Source organism: Falco rusticolus, chromosome 1 (assembly GCF_015220075.1).
Source record: "Falco rusticolus isolate bFalRus1 chromosome 1, bFalRus1.pri, whole genome shotgun sequence".
NCBI lineage: Eukaryota > Metazoa > Chordata > Aves > Falconiformes > Falconidae > Falco > Falco rusticolus.
The window spans coordinates 27,246,944-27,261,697 of NC_051187.1; the positions used below are offsets into that span (position 1 = coordinate 27,246,944).

General features: G+C 37.6%; 1 protein-coding gene across 2 annotated transcripts in view; it reads left to right on the plus strand.

Annotated features, from left to right (window-relative positions):
* The window catches only part of KIAA1671 (KIAA1671 ortholog), an 87,269-nt gene that overhangs the window by 18,198 nt on the left and 54,317 nt on the right, over positions 1-14,754 (plus strand). For both annotated transcript variants that reach the window (XM_037375257.1, XM_037375256.1), the window contains 4 exons: positions 4,454-4,583; positions 5,120-6,773; positions 7,889-7,982; positions 9,790-12,966. In XM_037375257.1, coding sequence (XP_037231154.1) covers positions 5,173-6,773; positions 7,889-7,982; positions 9,790-12,966 — 4,872 coding nt within the window. In that variant the 5' untranslated portion in view covers positions 4,454-4,583; positions 5,120-5,172. Of the gene's footprint in view, positions 1-4,453; positions 4,584-5,119; positions 6,774-7,888; positions 7,983-9,789; positions 12,967-14,754 lie in introns of those variants that run through there.

The window sequence follows — 14,754 nt, forward strand, 5'->3', positions numbered from 1 at the left end:
CTGCTATTTATAGTATGGGCACTTTATTTAACAAAATGCTAATCTTTCTCTGCAGTGGGAGAAAATGTCAGAGTGGAGTATTTCATCCTTGTGATGAGACTGGACTGTAATATCCAAGAGAACAGTACTTTTTTCTCCCACTGTGTCCGTCCCCCCCGTCCCCCCCCAGTGAAAAAAAAAACGTAAACACCCAGGAGACTTCAAATAGGCTTGCATGTGGAGAATGGAGAGACAATATTTTAAATTTTGCAGTGCTTTGGAATATTATTAGTATGGCACTTTGCAGGTCATAAGATCTGTCTTGTGAGTTTTGGAATATGTATTTTTAGTTCTCAACCTGTTAATTTTGATTATTGAGAAGCAGAACAAGTGCCTTGTTCTACTAAACTTCTCACTGTGAGTCTGGGAAAAGATACCTAAATGCGTTTTATTACTCGTTCTTAGTTAGTTTGTCCAGGGATATTTTTAAAAATTACAGCCAGTATGACAGTGGTTTTGTTAATCTTTCACTTTAAGAGACCCTGTATGTCCTCTTAAATACAATTGATAGATCCCATTTCAGTGAATGACGGTACTAATAACATGAATCAGGCTTAAATCCAAGAATAGAAAAAGCCTTTTTTTAACTGAATTAGTTGCATGAGCTGTTTAGTTATAAAAGGTTCAGGAAAATTGCAGGGGTTTTTTTCCCCTCTGTTATTTTGATTGTGCTATAGTAAATCTTCTGTTCTTGACAGTGTTCACACACATGGTTAAGTTATTCTTTTCTTCATACGTGCACAGTAAGTGATAGGATCTGCTCTGTTAAGTCTTATTTAATCCTATCAGCAACTCTCCCAGTGCTGTAGGAAGCAGCAGAAGGATGATTGCTTAGGATAACTGACATGAATTGCTGTAGACTGGTGCCAATATATGGTCAGTGAGGAGAGGAAGGGAAAAAAATGTATGTTTGTTTTTTAAAGACTGAAACATTTAAGACAGTGGGGAAGCCTTTTGTAGAAGGAATGAATTAAATCTTACTTTGTCTGTGCAGCATGTATGGGCATTGGGTTTATTTTCAGTAGCCCCTGTGGCTCGGTGTACCAGTGTAAACCTGCAGGACAGATGACTATAGCTTACTGGCAAAGCTGTGTTTTCAGAAGCTGCTAATATATGTCATTATACAAAGCTCTTCCTGTATTTACGCATTAAGGAAGTTATTTTTTTTAATATTGGTAGCAGATTTGCTGGTAAAGTTATGTCTAAAGAAGGAAAACCTTGTATTTATTTGGTAGTTTTCTATTGGAGTATTATTGTAAACAGGCATGGATATTCACTGTTGGAGCTATGCTTTCTCGCTGTTTTCAATTTTATAAACTGGAGTTTTGTGTTTGGCTTTGTTTGTTTTATAGCAGAGATATTTTTCTCTGCAAAATTTTTATGCTTTCCATCCTTACAAAAGGCAGATGGACTTGTTTATCTGCTGTGAGGTTCAGGGACAGATCAGAGATTATTTGTGTCATTTAAAACATTCTTATTTATGAGCAAGGAAGTTGGCAATAATCACGTGATTCATGGTGGAAAAATTATCTGCAGGCTGCTGCTCCTGTTGTCCTAATAGGCTTAAAGGAATTACCACTGATGTAAATAATAGTTCTGTGTGCTGCTGCTGTGTGCTGCTGCTGTGGGGCAGGGCAGGCAAACACTAAATATAAAGGGTGTGTTTTGAGTAAAGCCCTTCCCGTGTGATTTTTGCAGAAACAACACTGTCAAGTGAATAACCCGTTTTGATTTCTAATGAGCAATGTTAATAATCTTTGTAAACATAGATTGTTTAATTAAAAATCCAGACAACACCTCAAGACATTAAGATTTTAAGACTCTGTTTGAGCCTGGAGCAGTGTTTGTGTGTGCATCTCTAACACCCTGTGGTGGTTCAGCTTAGCCCAGGAAAAAGAAGAGTTGCAGTTGTTTTGAAGCTGAGGAAGAAGAGCAGTGGGGGAAGAGCCAGACCTTTATGTGCCGTTCTTTTCATTAAAAGCAGGAAGAATTTCAAAAGATATTTCAGTGCCATTTATTATTTCATTTGTGCATGCAGAGTGCACCCCAGAACAGCCAAGGGGAGCGTGACTGAAGCTTAAGGAGCACAAAGAAAAATAGGGCCCAGAAAAGGTGACAGGGTGGCTCGGGCGCTTTGCTGAATGGAGAGGGACTCGTTGAGGACAGTGTGGCAGCCACAGCAGCACGTGCATGGTGGCCAGCTGTCCCTCAGCAGAGGCAGGTCAGGGAAGGGAATGACATCTTGTAGCTGACGATGAGGGATTTACAGTTGTAATGGTACAATTACAGTAGTCATACTAAATTTTAATGGTATGTAAAATCCTCATGCAATGTAATTTACAATTGACTTTTTTAAATCACCCAAAATTCTGTACATTGCACGTTTCACTAGATAAACATGCTTTTCTCCAGTAAAACATTATCTAAACCAAGGTGTGTATTTCAGAACCGACACACAATGTTTAGTGTATGTATAAGTGGCATTGATAACATGATGCCTCTTTATCAAATGTAGAACTTTTTGAAGTTCAAAATTGGGTGGTGGATTTTTTCCCCAAAAAATATTTTGTTCTCCTTTTTTGAATACTGTCTGTTTTGGGCCACATGTCTGTTGTAGGGTATCTGAGTAGTAAGAATTTGAAACCTGAAGACTGACTTTGCTAGATCGTGTAGAAAAGAATGGGATCCTGTAAAGCTGAAATGTAGTGTAATAAAACTAAGGAACAAATATCATTGGAATGGGTAAATTGTGGTTTAGGAATGTTGGCTGGAGAAATGAGTTGTACACTGTTAGCAAGGATTATGGCCTGCATTGTATACGCACTGCCTTGCGTTCCGTTGAGGATCAAGTTTTATTCCATTTAAGAAGCTCTGTGCTGCCTTCTTTTCCAAAGAAAAAGAACTATGATAGGAGGAAACGTATTCTCAAGTACTGCAAGACAGATGCTTTTTTTTTTACAGGATAATTTTTTGCTTTGTGGTATTTCCTGTTAGCATCACCCTTATTTCAGCAAGTGTTAATATTTTACTTTTGGAGCGCAACTGCTCTTCACAAAACCTTTGCATCCTTGGAATGTGAGAGCGTTTTAATCGGATTTTGATGGTGTTTCTTAGAATAAGGAGTGGGAGAAGGAGGAAGATTTCATTAAGATCTGTGAGATTGTGGAAGGGGCAGATTGATTCTGATAAGCTGATTGGGCTAGTGATTATTTTGGAAAGGAGAGGTCGTGGACTCAAAGGGAACTAGCACAGTGTGTAAGTAGTTGAGACAGAATTTCAAGTGGATTGAAAGATGAAAGGGAACGGGCAAGGTGAACAGAGTTCATTAGCCTGCTTGGAAGAGGAAGGCATAAATGCAAAGGTCAAAAATAAATCTCTGCAATTTATGGTGCCAGCGTGATGTTAGTCTAGTTAAGGGAAACTGAAGGTGAAATAACTGTTTTTCCAGACTGCAGATTCAGGAAGACAAATATTCCGGTTTTTGGGGTCTTTCTTTAATATTCACACACAGAGGGCTCCATATTCCACAGAATCTATGAATAGTCGTATTTGTAGGCTAAATACACACACAAAAAAAATCAGGTGTGAGGAGTCCAAAGACTGCCCCTTCAGAGGCTGCCCAAAAGTAGGCAAGAGGGTGGCAACACAAATATGAACCCCTGAATGAAAGACTGTAAAATACAGTATGCATTCCCTAAAAATTAGAAGTATGACAGCTTTCTTGAAAGAAAGAAAGAAAAAGAAAAAAAAGCCATCTAAACTTACATAGCCACCTGCATCTGCTACAAAGTTTAAGTATACTTTTTATTTGGAAAAATTCAGGTTGCTTCTTCTAGCTGAAATTCTAATTACTACTGGGTTTTCTTCATCTCTGCTGTAGGAATATAATTAATTCCAAAGCTGCTAATCTGCCTTTGTTGGCAAGATATTGGAAAAACTGCTTTGTCATGGTAGAAGTGATATTTTGTTTGAAAATCAGCCATTTGAAGGTCAGCTGCTCAGGTGGCACTTCACATACTGCTGTCACAGAAAGGAGATACACAACAGAAAGTAAATTACAGCAACTGAGGTGACAGTAATACAGAGCTCTGTGTTTAACCAGGGATTGACAAAACAGTAAGTACTGAATGTGGGTTTAACTGTGTTCCAGTTTGGTCTGTCTGTTGTGCAGACCAAGTTATTTGCCCTTCACCTTTCAGCTTTAGGTGATAATTTCTTACTGATTCTTTTAATAACTGTTTGACAAGTAAACGTGCTTTTGCTTTATACAGTTAAATCGGGTGACATTATACTTCAAAATGGGAGCCAGCCTTTTCTCCTTAAAATGCTCAGGATTTTTGTCTCATGTGGTATTACCTGTGTAGATTTGGGTATGTGCCATGCTTGAATCTAAACACCCTTTGTTTATTTGCAGGAGAGGTCTGATCAGTGTGGCTGAAGTGATCACTTTCCCCTGTTATTAATGTTATCTTGGCTGAGATCTTTTCACTATGAGAAGTGATTCGGGTTGTATGGATTGGTTGCAGCAGAGAATGCAGATTATGGTAAGTGGTAGCAAAGCTTTTGGAGATTTGCAGAACGTGCATTTATTTCCATTGCTTAGTTGTAGGCCTTAGTTAATAGATAACAAATAATACTTTTGGTCACACCAGTCTTGGTACTTTTGAAAGTACACACTCAATGTGTCTGCCCAGCTATTTAAATTGTAAAAAGGAGTTGATGTTTGTATGTCAACGTTGAGAGGTCTGCTTCAAAAAAAATTTTTTAAAGTATCTCAGCCCTTGAATCTTACTCAACTAATGGGAACTCAGTTCTGTGCAGATGCTTCTGTAGGTTTGATGATGTATTCTTTGGTTATTAGGCCTAATCAATGAATAATGGTGCTTCTTGCTGTTTTTTTAGAGGAGGAGGAACAGTGTGTCTTTCATAGTGATACACTCTGTGAACAGCATATCTGAAAGGCATCTTAATCTGAGTTTAGCTACTTTATATGAATTCAAATTAGGATGATGTTATTTGATGTTCATGCTGACTGTGCATCAATACTTACATTTTCTTTCTTTTTTTTTTTACCCCCCAGATTCTTTCTCCTTGTTGGATTTTTTCAGTTCTGTTGAGTGTGTAATTACAACTATGGCAACAAGAGTAGAAATAAATTCTACTTTGGCGTCTTTGACAACAGTGCCTGACTTAAATGAAATCAGAAATGAGGATAAATCACGTGTGTATGTAAGTGTGCTTTCAGATGCAAGTAATAAGGCAAAGGAAGCTTCAGCATCACTAACTCTTGAAGAGAAAAACAAGTTTGGGAGTACTTACAGATCTGCAACAATGCCATCACTAGGATCAAGGCCAAGACTTTTCCCAAAGCCTTTTTCTAAAGAGAAAACTTCAGATACTTTTTCAAATGTAAAACCACCTATTCCAGCTTTCAGATCAAGTAGTCTTATTAGAAGGGCCGCTGAGGAAACATCATCTGTTAAGGTATTAAGTGGAAATGTTCCGCCATTAGTAGATCAGAAAGTAATTGAAAATGAAAGTAAAGCTGGCAGTGAAGTAGTCACAAACGTGACTTTTTATACTGGTCCTAGTGCGAATACTGTCATTCTTTTTGAGACAGCAGGCACAGAGCAATCAAAGGTAAGCCTGGCCCAAGAAAAAAGGGCTGCTGATGACCGTGGAGTATTCAGTACTATGCAAACAAAAGAGCTTCAGTGCAGTGCAAAGCTGGAGAAGCCATCTCAGGCATCTGAGACATCCAGGAATCCTGAAGGGTCTCTTCATAGGCAGATATCTCTTTCCTCCAGTCTTAGACCAGTCTCTTGGCACTCCCTCAAAACTGGTGAAAAAAAAGATGCTTATGAAGTTCCAGGGGAGAAAAACGATGATGATGCAAATAATACCAACAGTAGAGTTGATTTCTCTATTGATGTGCAGCAAAAGCCAAAACATAGGCCAGTATCTGCTATTTTTCTGGAATCATTACGAGATCAAAAGCATCGCACCGTGGAAGCTTCTGAGGAAAAATCTCCTACAGAGAAATCCTGGGTTAGAAAACCAAGGCCTTTATCCATGGACCTGACAGCTAAGTTTGAACATAAAGATCTTTCTTCTTGCAAGATGACTAGTTCATCTCATGAAAGCAAGGAGAATGTATCGATAACTTCTTTTACTGACGTGGGCTGTCACGGTCAGTCTGAAATGGGGCCAAAACCTGAAGAAACTGAATTTGATAAAGGCAATTCTTCTAAATCAAATTTGAAATGCAGTAGTCAGGACATTGGCATCCTAAGTAATGGAAAATACATATGGGAAACAAAGCTTAAATCTAAAAATGAACAAATTGAGACAAAGCCAGAAATAATGACTAACTTGCATGATTCTGAAAGAAGCCATGAAACCAGTAGTGAGAGCAGAACTAATAAGGGGGTGAAACGACCAGAACAAAAGGAAATGTTTATGTTTCTAGGCTGTGAAAGCCCTGCAGCTTCCTCAGAAAAAGAGAATAATGTTGTAAGAGGTAGTGTTAAAAAACAGATTAGTTTGTTTACTTCAGAAAATCCTGGTACCTCAATGGATACAGAGCTTCTCCCATCAACTGCTGAGAAGGAAAACAGATGTATGAACATCCAGCAGAGAATCAAAGAACTGACAACAGAAAATGCTGATGTTAAGCCAGGAAATCTACGCAAGTCACTTCAATCACGACCACTTTCTGCAGACTTAACAAAGATGTAGGTTGCAGAGAAATTCTATTTAATCCTCCTAGTTTCATCTAATTCAGTAAAACTTGTTCTCTCAGTGCAGTAAAATAACTGATCATTTTGGTAGCACTAAATGTAATTACTCTCTATGCTATTATTCTTGAGCCTCTTTCCCACCTTTTCCTTCCCAAAAAAGAGAAAATGTAATGAAATAGACCCTGACAACAGCTGCCAAAGAAACCCTACCGACCTGTCAGTATTTTGGCCTTTGCGTGTCACTGTAAGTGTGTATCTATTATTAAAATTTCATGTATTTTGAAATCTTGAGGTAGACAATGTAGACTGCAAGCTTATATATTTGTGAGAAAGCAAAAGAATGATTACCATGTATTTCACCGCGATGTAGCATATCAGGTTTCCAGCCAGCCAGGAATCTTATTTCACTGTCATATTAAAACCTAAAGATATATGATACGTATTCTGCTTAAGCTGTGGCAGTGAGCAGTTTGATAGAACAATGAGATCTGCTAATTTTTACATACCAAAGCAAAAAAACCCCACCAAACTTCTCCAGTAAAAAGAGGTTTAATCCAAGATAAAATACGTTCTCTTAGTACAGTGTTGGGTAATTGATTATTCAAAAGCATAAAGACTTGTGACATGAATGAGACTGCGGTTTATGCATTTTGCAGTACCGCCTGAGGCCATATTGCAAGGCCTGGAACTCGTCGGAATAGTTCATGTTCTGTGCATGTTGACAAGGGATAAGTAAAGAAGGCTAATGATTTTTGGTAGTGTAAAGAAAGCATGCTTCGTATAATAAGCACAGTAGTTACACTCAGCTAACAGGACCTGCTTTATGGACAGTGGAATAGTAGAATTTTTCAGCAAACCTTGGTCTTTTGACACTGTGATCTTATACTATGCAATAAGCTGTGTAACTAACCATTGTTTTGGAAACAACAATCTTTTGGTCTAGATACAATTCAACCACCAAATACAGTGACTTCCTATGAAATACTGATGTTTCTCCTTTAAGAAGTAGAATTTATTGGATAATTTCTACCAGTCTGCTTTGGTAGGAAAGTGTACCTGCTGACTTAACTCCCTGGACTAAAAGAAGTAACATAAGTCTTTTGTCTTAGGTTTTCAAGTCCGACATTAAGCACCGAAGCAAAGCCTGAGAAACCTGCTGAAACTAGAAATGACTCTATCTATGAAACACAAGAAAATCAAAAAGTAAGAAAATGGCATTAGCTGATGTGGTCTCCAGCTAGGTTTGCATTTAGAAGGCAGAGAGCACTGTGTCCTGTGTGTCTTTATCAATCAATGACTTTAAGATGGGTATTGAGAGTATTAAGAAGGACATAATCCTAATATGTTTACTTGTGTAAGTCTGTCTTTAGGACATGCTGATAAAGTATGGGAGTATCATACCTGTTACAGAGTTTTTAGAAGTTAAATATGTATGCTGTTCAGTGCTTGCAGTGATATAGAGTGAAAAGTGTTCTATGTACTATTTTAAAGGGACTTTTATTGCATGAAAGCCCACAGTGAATCGACTATGGTTGTTATGGTTTTGTGCACAACAAAATCCATTATTTTCTCTAAGCATAGCATTAGTGTAGTGTGTTTCTACATCTAAGTCACAACTCCTTATTCAACGTACGCTCTATGTTTTGTGTCGATCTCCTAAGTATCATTTAACTTGGAAGTTTTGACAATAAGGTATTATACAGAAAATTCTGATTTGCTGTAAAAGTTGTTAGACTGTCTTTGTTTCTAAGCAATGCTTTGCTGTTGCAAAACGTTTTCTGCTGACACTTCTAACTATTGGAGGTTTAATGTTTTAAGGGTATTTCTTGTGAGTTGTCATGGCTGTGCTTTTTTCCTGTTTAGGTTTAAGATAAGAATATATGTAAGGAAACTAGCAGTTACATACAACATTTCTGTAGTTTAATATAATTTTATAGAAGATCAGTTTGCTTTTGAAAGAAAATCTTTCATTAATGCAAGTGCTGATTTTAGAATCTGATAATAAATTCCTTTGAATTCCTAGAAGAATATAGATGAGATTTAAAACCTTTGTGTATAAATGTCTTCAGTGTTAATTTTCTGACATTCTTCAGCTTTTTTTTGAAGAGATTAAGTCAGTTCCAAGTTTTAAATTTTAAAACTTGAAAAAAAGATTGAGCTCTTGTAGGACTGGGCAGTATTCTTTTAGTCTGTTTATTATTTGCATGCTATGCTTTTTTTCAATGAATGTTATTAAAAATAACAGCTAGTTATATTTTCTGCAGGTAGATAAGAGTAAAGAATTGACAATAAATATTGATTCCCACTTTCTCTTTTTTGCTTCAGCTCAACCTTTAATGTTCTTAGCTGAATAGCTCTAGCTGTGATATTTACTCAGATATTCATGTTCCTTGCAGTTACTGATCATGTAACTATTTAGTTAGTGAATAGCTCAATTTGAAGACAGTTTATTTTTGACAAAATACAGTATATGTGATGTCTCCCAGGAGTTTAGACTTCCTCTGAAGGTGCCTGCATCTGTGTGGTGCTTTCTATGCTTCGCTTTCGAACTTGGATTTCTGTAGGGCTTGCAACATAAATGTTTGTAAGTGTTTCTGTGGTAGCTGTGGTTATTAACCTTTGAAAGTTTTGTACTATTTTTGTATGTGTTGCCTTCAGTGGAGTGTGATGTGGGTATAAATTCACTGCAGAATAAACAGTTTTGTGAAATCTGAGCTCAGGGACTAAGTCATGCGTATCCCATGTATAAACACTATACATTTTTCCTTTTTTGTATTAAAAGTGAAAAATCAAGCTGTGAGTTAATTTTATTATAATCAAGATTCAGGAGCTGGAGCTACACATTTGCTTAGATTACCTTGGTCTCAGTTGATTGTGTGTTCAGAGAATGTGCATGTGTTTAATTTGTACAGGCTGTGTGGCACAGCATAGGTGCAAGTAAGTTGTAAAATAAACTTTATTACACATCTTTTAAATAACCAGTCTTAACTGTTGGATTTTCTTGTTCCAGAGTAAGGAGGTCAAGCTTGCACATGGCACAGACTTCATTGAAGCGCATGTTACTGGGACGCCTTGGAAACCCCGTCAGATTTTAAAAATAACAAATAAACCTGATCATATAGAGAGAAAAGGAAGCTTCCTTGGAGATGTTCAGCATTTTTCTCAGCAAAGTGAAAATTCATTCACAAGTAACTTTGAAAAAAAATTAAAACCAACCACACTTATGGAAAAGACCTACATTAAAACTGTCCGAGCCACCATGTTTGACCATAATGTTCAGAGGCATAACATTGCTGCTGATCATCCTGGAACTGATTCTGCACTGAAAATGAATAATGAACTTGAGGCAAAGCACGATGTGGTGACTTTGGGGCACAACAGGCGATCATGGATGGGAGAAGAAGAAACCGCTATTATAAAGAAGGAGTATCACAAGCAGTCTGATTCATCAAAACCAATAGTAGATTTAGAGAAAAGTGGAAAAGCAGCTTGTTCAAGTGAAGACAAGAAAATGACTCCAGGAATTCTGTTAGAGAAATCTTTGGTTGAGAAAAGTAAAAAACCCACTCCTAAAAATGCAGATGATTCTCTAATTTACCAAAGAGTAGAGCCGAGATACGAAATCTTTCAGACCTGTGGTGAAAGAGCTCTTAGTGAAACCATTACAATGGCTCCTGAAAAAAAGGCCATGACACTCAGAACTAGAAAATCGTCAGTGAAAGAGAATAAAAATGATGAGGTGGTTTTACACACTGGTCAGTCAGCTAGGGCAAACAGTAAAACTCTCTACCTGAAAGAAGATAAGATTATATCAGAAGCTAGAGATGCAGAAGTTTTTACAAGCAAGTCTGCATTGAGAGGACCTAATGATTTTTTCTCCAGTGAATGCACTTCACCTGAACAGAAAAAGGACTCTATAGCTGAGAGAATACCTTATTCTACAAACAAAAGTAAATGTTTTGGAATTAATGAAAACCTAAACAACCTACATTCTGAAATTAAAAATGAGAAGAGTGAAGTCTCCTCCGTGGATAAAACAGGGAGCTCTAATGCGATGAAATGCTCGTCTGAGAAAAGGAGTCTTAGACCAGGTGGGACAGACAGCTATGAATTCAGAACCAACTTAGATCATGAAGTTACTTCAACAAGTGTAAATAAACATGGGGCCCAGTCTTCTTCAGTGCTTTCAAGTGGACAATTTTGTAAGTCTTCTAGTAGCCACCATCCTGATACAAAAGTACTGCCCATTAATAAAGAGGAATCTAGGGCCTTTGGTTTCAGGAAAAGTCTAGATGTAAATTGCAAAGAACAACACTTTGGCTTTGATGGTACAGCTCATGAAAACAGTGAAAAAACCAGGGTAATAGATCCAGAAGAAAAAGTCAGGAGAACCAGAAGTAGTGTTTCTGACTTGAAGATTTCTGAAAGGTGGAGAAGGAGGACCTTGCCTCAGGATTCTACTAAGACGGAAGAAGTTGCCTGGCTCACCCCTGAAAATATCAAAAGGCTCAGTCGGACAGATTCATTGCAATTGGATGAAGGCTTAGTTAAAAAGAGAAGCAAAAAAAGCAAAGAAGAGTTGGAAGGGATTGAAGTAAACCAAACTGTTCCTGGCAGCCCTGATGATTACTTGAAAAATCAGAGTTCTGCCTTTGAGCCAAAGGCAACTTATTTTGCAGTGACTTACCAGGTTCCTGGTAACAAAAAAGAGAAAAGCTTTGTTGGCACTCCTAGTGCAAGTGAAACCAATACAATTTCTAGCTCATGTCAGGCAGCAACAATTAATCTGGACCCTGTTTTTCCTGGAAGGTCCAAACCTCTATTGCAGCAACCAAATAAAACTTTGACGAGTACACATTGTAGAGAAGACTCACAGGAAGTGCGTATTAACAAGGATTGGGTCAGAGAAGATAAGGATCATATTTTTTCCAAAAATATTGCATTTAGTAATTTTCATGCATCTAGGAAAGATAACCAACGGTACCATGAAAGAGGTCTGGATTATTCTAAAGAGAAAATTATAGATGTTGATGCTTTCCTGTTAAAACAAGATCTGGAAAATACAGCTCAAACTGATCTCAAAAGTAGCAGAAGAAAAGTATCCTCTTACCCTGAACCCAGATCCCCCCCGCATTTTGCACAGTTACATAAAGGCAGTGAACTAGTCACCCAGAAAAAGAGTGAAAATAACTGTGATTTATTTGGAAGGAAGGCTGAGGATGGTTACAGATCCCAAATTCTAGATATTGATGCACTTATGGCAGAATATAAAGAAGAATCAGTGAAAGCCAGTAACATCCAAGAAAAGCTCTCTGAAGATCACAGTGCATTTAGTAGGGAGAAATCAAAGAACAAAAGAAATGTGTCAGATAGGATGACATCTTCCTATAGCTGGAAAGAGTGGAAGGGATCAGATCACTATTCTGTTAATAACAAACAAAGTGACTGTGCAGAAGAGTACCACAGGCCAGAGAAATTAATTCTAAATGAAAAGAGCAAAGAGAAACTGGAATCATGTAGCCCTGAATTTGATAAACAAAAGTCCAAAGACAGAAGGTTCAGTCCTCCTTACTGGGGAAATCCTGGCAGCTTTTTTTCAGATAAATTTGTAAATTCACCTGTGGATGTCACTAGGAAGAAAACTTTCATCGTTGATGAGGATGAAGAAGTGAACTTAACTTCCAGGAATCAAAGTTCAAAATTTCTAATTGATAAGGTACAACCTATAAATGCAATTGGTACAGACCAAAGGTTGGAAGTTAATATTGCTTCCAAGTCATCCATAAAGGCAGATGATGGCCTTTTACAGAAGAAGTTGGTCGCAAAAGAACAGTTCTTGGGGGTGTCTCCAGAAGGCGATTGGAGCAAAAATGTAGCAGGGAGCTCTATAACAAGGATCAAAGACAATGCAAATAAGACAACACGTGAAAGTGGCTCTTCCAATGTGAAAAGTAAAACTGATTGGAAGAACTATACACCTGGTTTAGGAATTACACCCCCAGATTTAAGACGATCTCATTCAGAAAAGAGCTGCCACGGAAAAAGCAATCTCCCACTTGTGCAAGAAGTAAAGGGAAGAAAGGATCTACACCGATCCAGGCAAAGCTCCCTGTTGGAAAGTGTGGATAATGGGTGGAAACACAAGATGTCATCTCAGTCAGAATCATTCTTTCATGAGGATAAAAAGGTATTGCCAAATGGTGTTTAAGTGTTTCCTGCAACTAAAATTGCTAGTGAGGAAAAACTTTTAATATGCCTCTATACCACTTTTCAGTGTTAGCTGTGACTTTGCAGCAAGTGAGCAGATACATACTTTTCAATAGAGTTCATTTCCTTTTGGGTTGTGTTTTCATGAGGAATTTGTGTTGTACTAGATGACTAGATTTTTGTTTCAAGTGTATAAATATTTATCGATGTTTCCATTCAAGAAAGCCTTAAAATATTAATAATATAAAAATACAATATATATACAAAATATATATTTTATTTTTATTTTATATTTTTATATGATTTTGTTAATGCTATGAACATAGGATATTAAATTGTTGGCTCTGCAATTTAATGATTATTTGAAAAAAAGTAGTTTGGGTTTATTTTATAAGTTATCAACAATCATCTTTTTGGAGTACTTTTTCTGAAGGAAGCAAATTATTATTACTTTTTTGAACTGGGTGAATGGCCCTCATTTGTATGTGAAACTTCACTGCAGATATTGACTTTGGTGAAATGCACATGATTCACTTAACACAGTGATGCGTTAAGGCATTTATCCATAGCCAGATAGCCAGTTGGACGTTGATGGCTATAATGCTTTTCCATTTTGCATTGTCAGCTTTCAACCTCCTGATTTTGGTTTGTGGTGGATTGGGTTTTGGTTTGGCTTCCCCCGCCGCCCCCTCCCCCCCCCCCCCCCCGTTTTGGTTTGGGGTTTTTTTTGTTGAAAGAGCATTTTATGTCTGTATGTATGTGGTTACATATACATGCACACACTTTATTTTAACAGGCTTCTAGGAAAGAGTGCACCAAGCAGAGATCAGACAAAACAGATGGAACAGACTGTTTGTTGGTCTCTACTCAGAGAAGCCGCCACAGTTTTTGTAAGGACAGAAGGGCAGATAATGGGATGGTATGTGATTTTTGGAGGAGGTTCTTTGGCAGGGGCTAGGGGAGAGATAAGGGAGGTGCTGCCTGGCTTACTCCATTCAGCACTCTTTTCCTTTTTGCATATAGCTGTGACAGAAAGTGTATGCCTTCCTAGCAGCAGGAGCAAATGCACTTGCTGTGGAATTTAACTGGCAGAGAACGCTTCTCCCTAGGACGTCACCACACTGGTCTATGCCAGATCTTCAAACACAAAGCAGTAACCGTGCAGCTTGTTTGTTTTTCTTTCTAAGCGAGTAATTTTCATCCGGAACTCTAAAGATGAGTCTAGATCTTTATACTTTTTGTTTGTTTCTCAGCTTAGATGATGAAAATGGGTTAGATTACTGAAAATCTTTTCTGGAAAATTGTGCAGAAAAAAAGAACCGTGCCATAGCCTCAGAAATGATGGGTTTAATTTTCTTTCTGTAGGCAACACACCGAGAACTGTTTATGTGAAGAGTCACATCTGACTTTTTTGGTAGTTTGGTTTGTCTCTAATATGTATAATTCTAGGGTAAATTCCCCCTTAAACTTGTTGGGTAATCTTTTAAGTTGCAGAGGGATGTCCTGACTTTAGTCCACAGATGAATTTGATGTTGGGGAAAAAACATCCTGTGTCCAGATGTTGTTCTGAAATACAAAGCAAAGATCTGGATCTTCCAAAAGTTATAAAATACATGAAATCATTTGTTTCTGTGGAAAACATAGGCTTTGAAAACCACATCGACAGCACAGAATTCTACAATTTTGAGAGACATTGCTTCTGCCACTGAAATCCTTCCTTACTGGAAGTGGTTAGTGGTTGTTTTGAACCACTCAGTGCTGTGGGTTT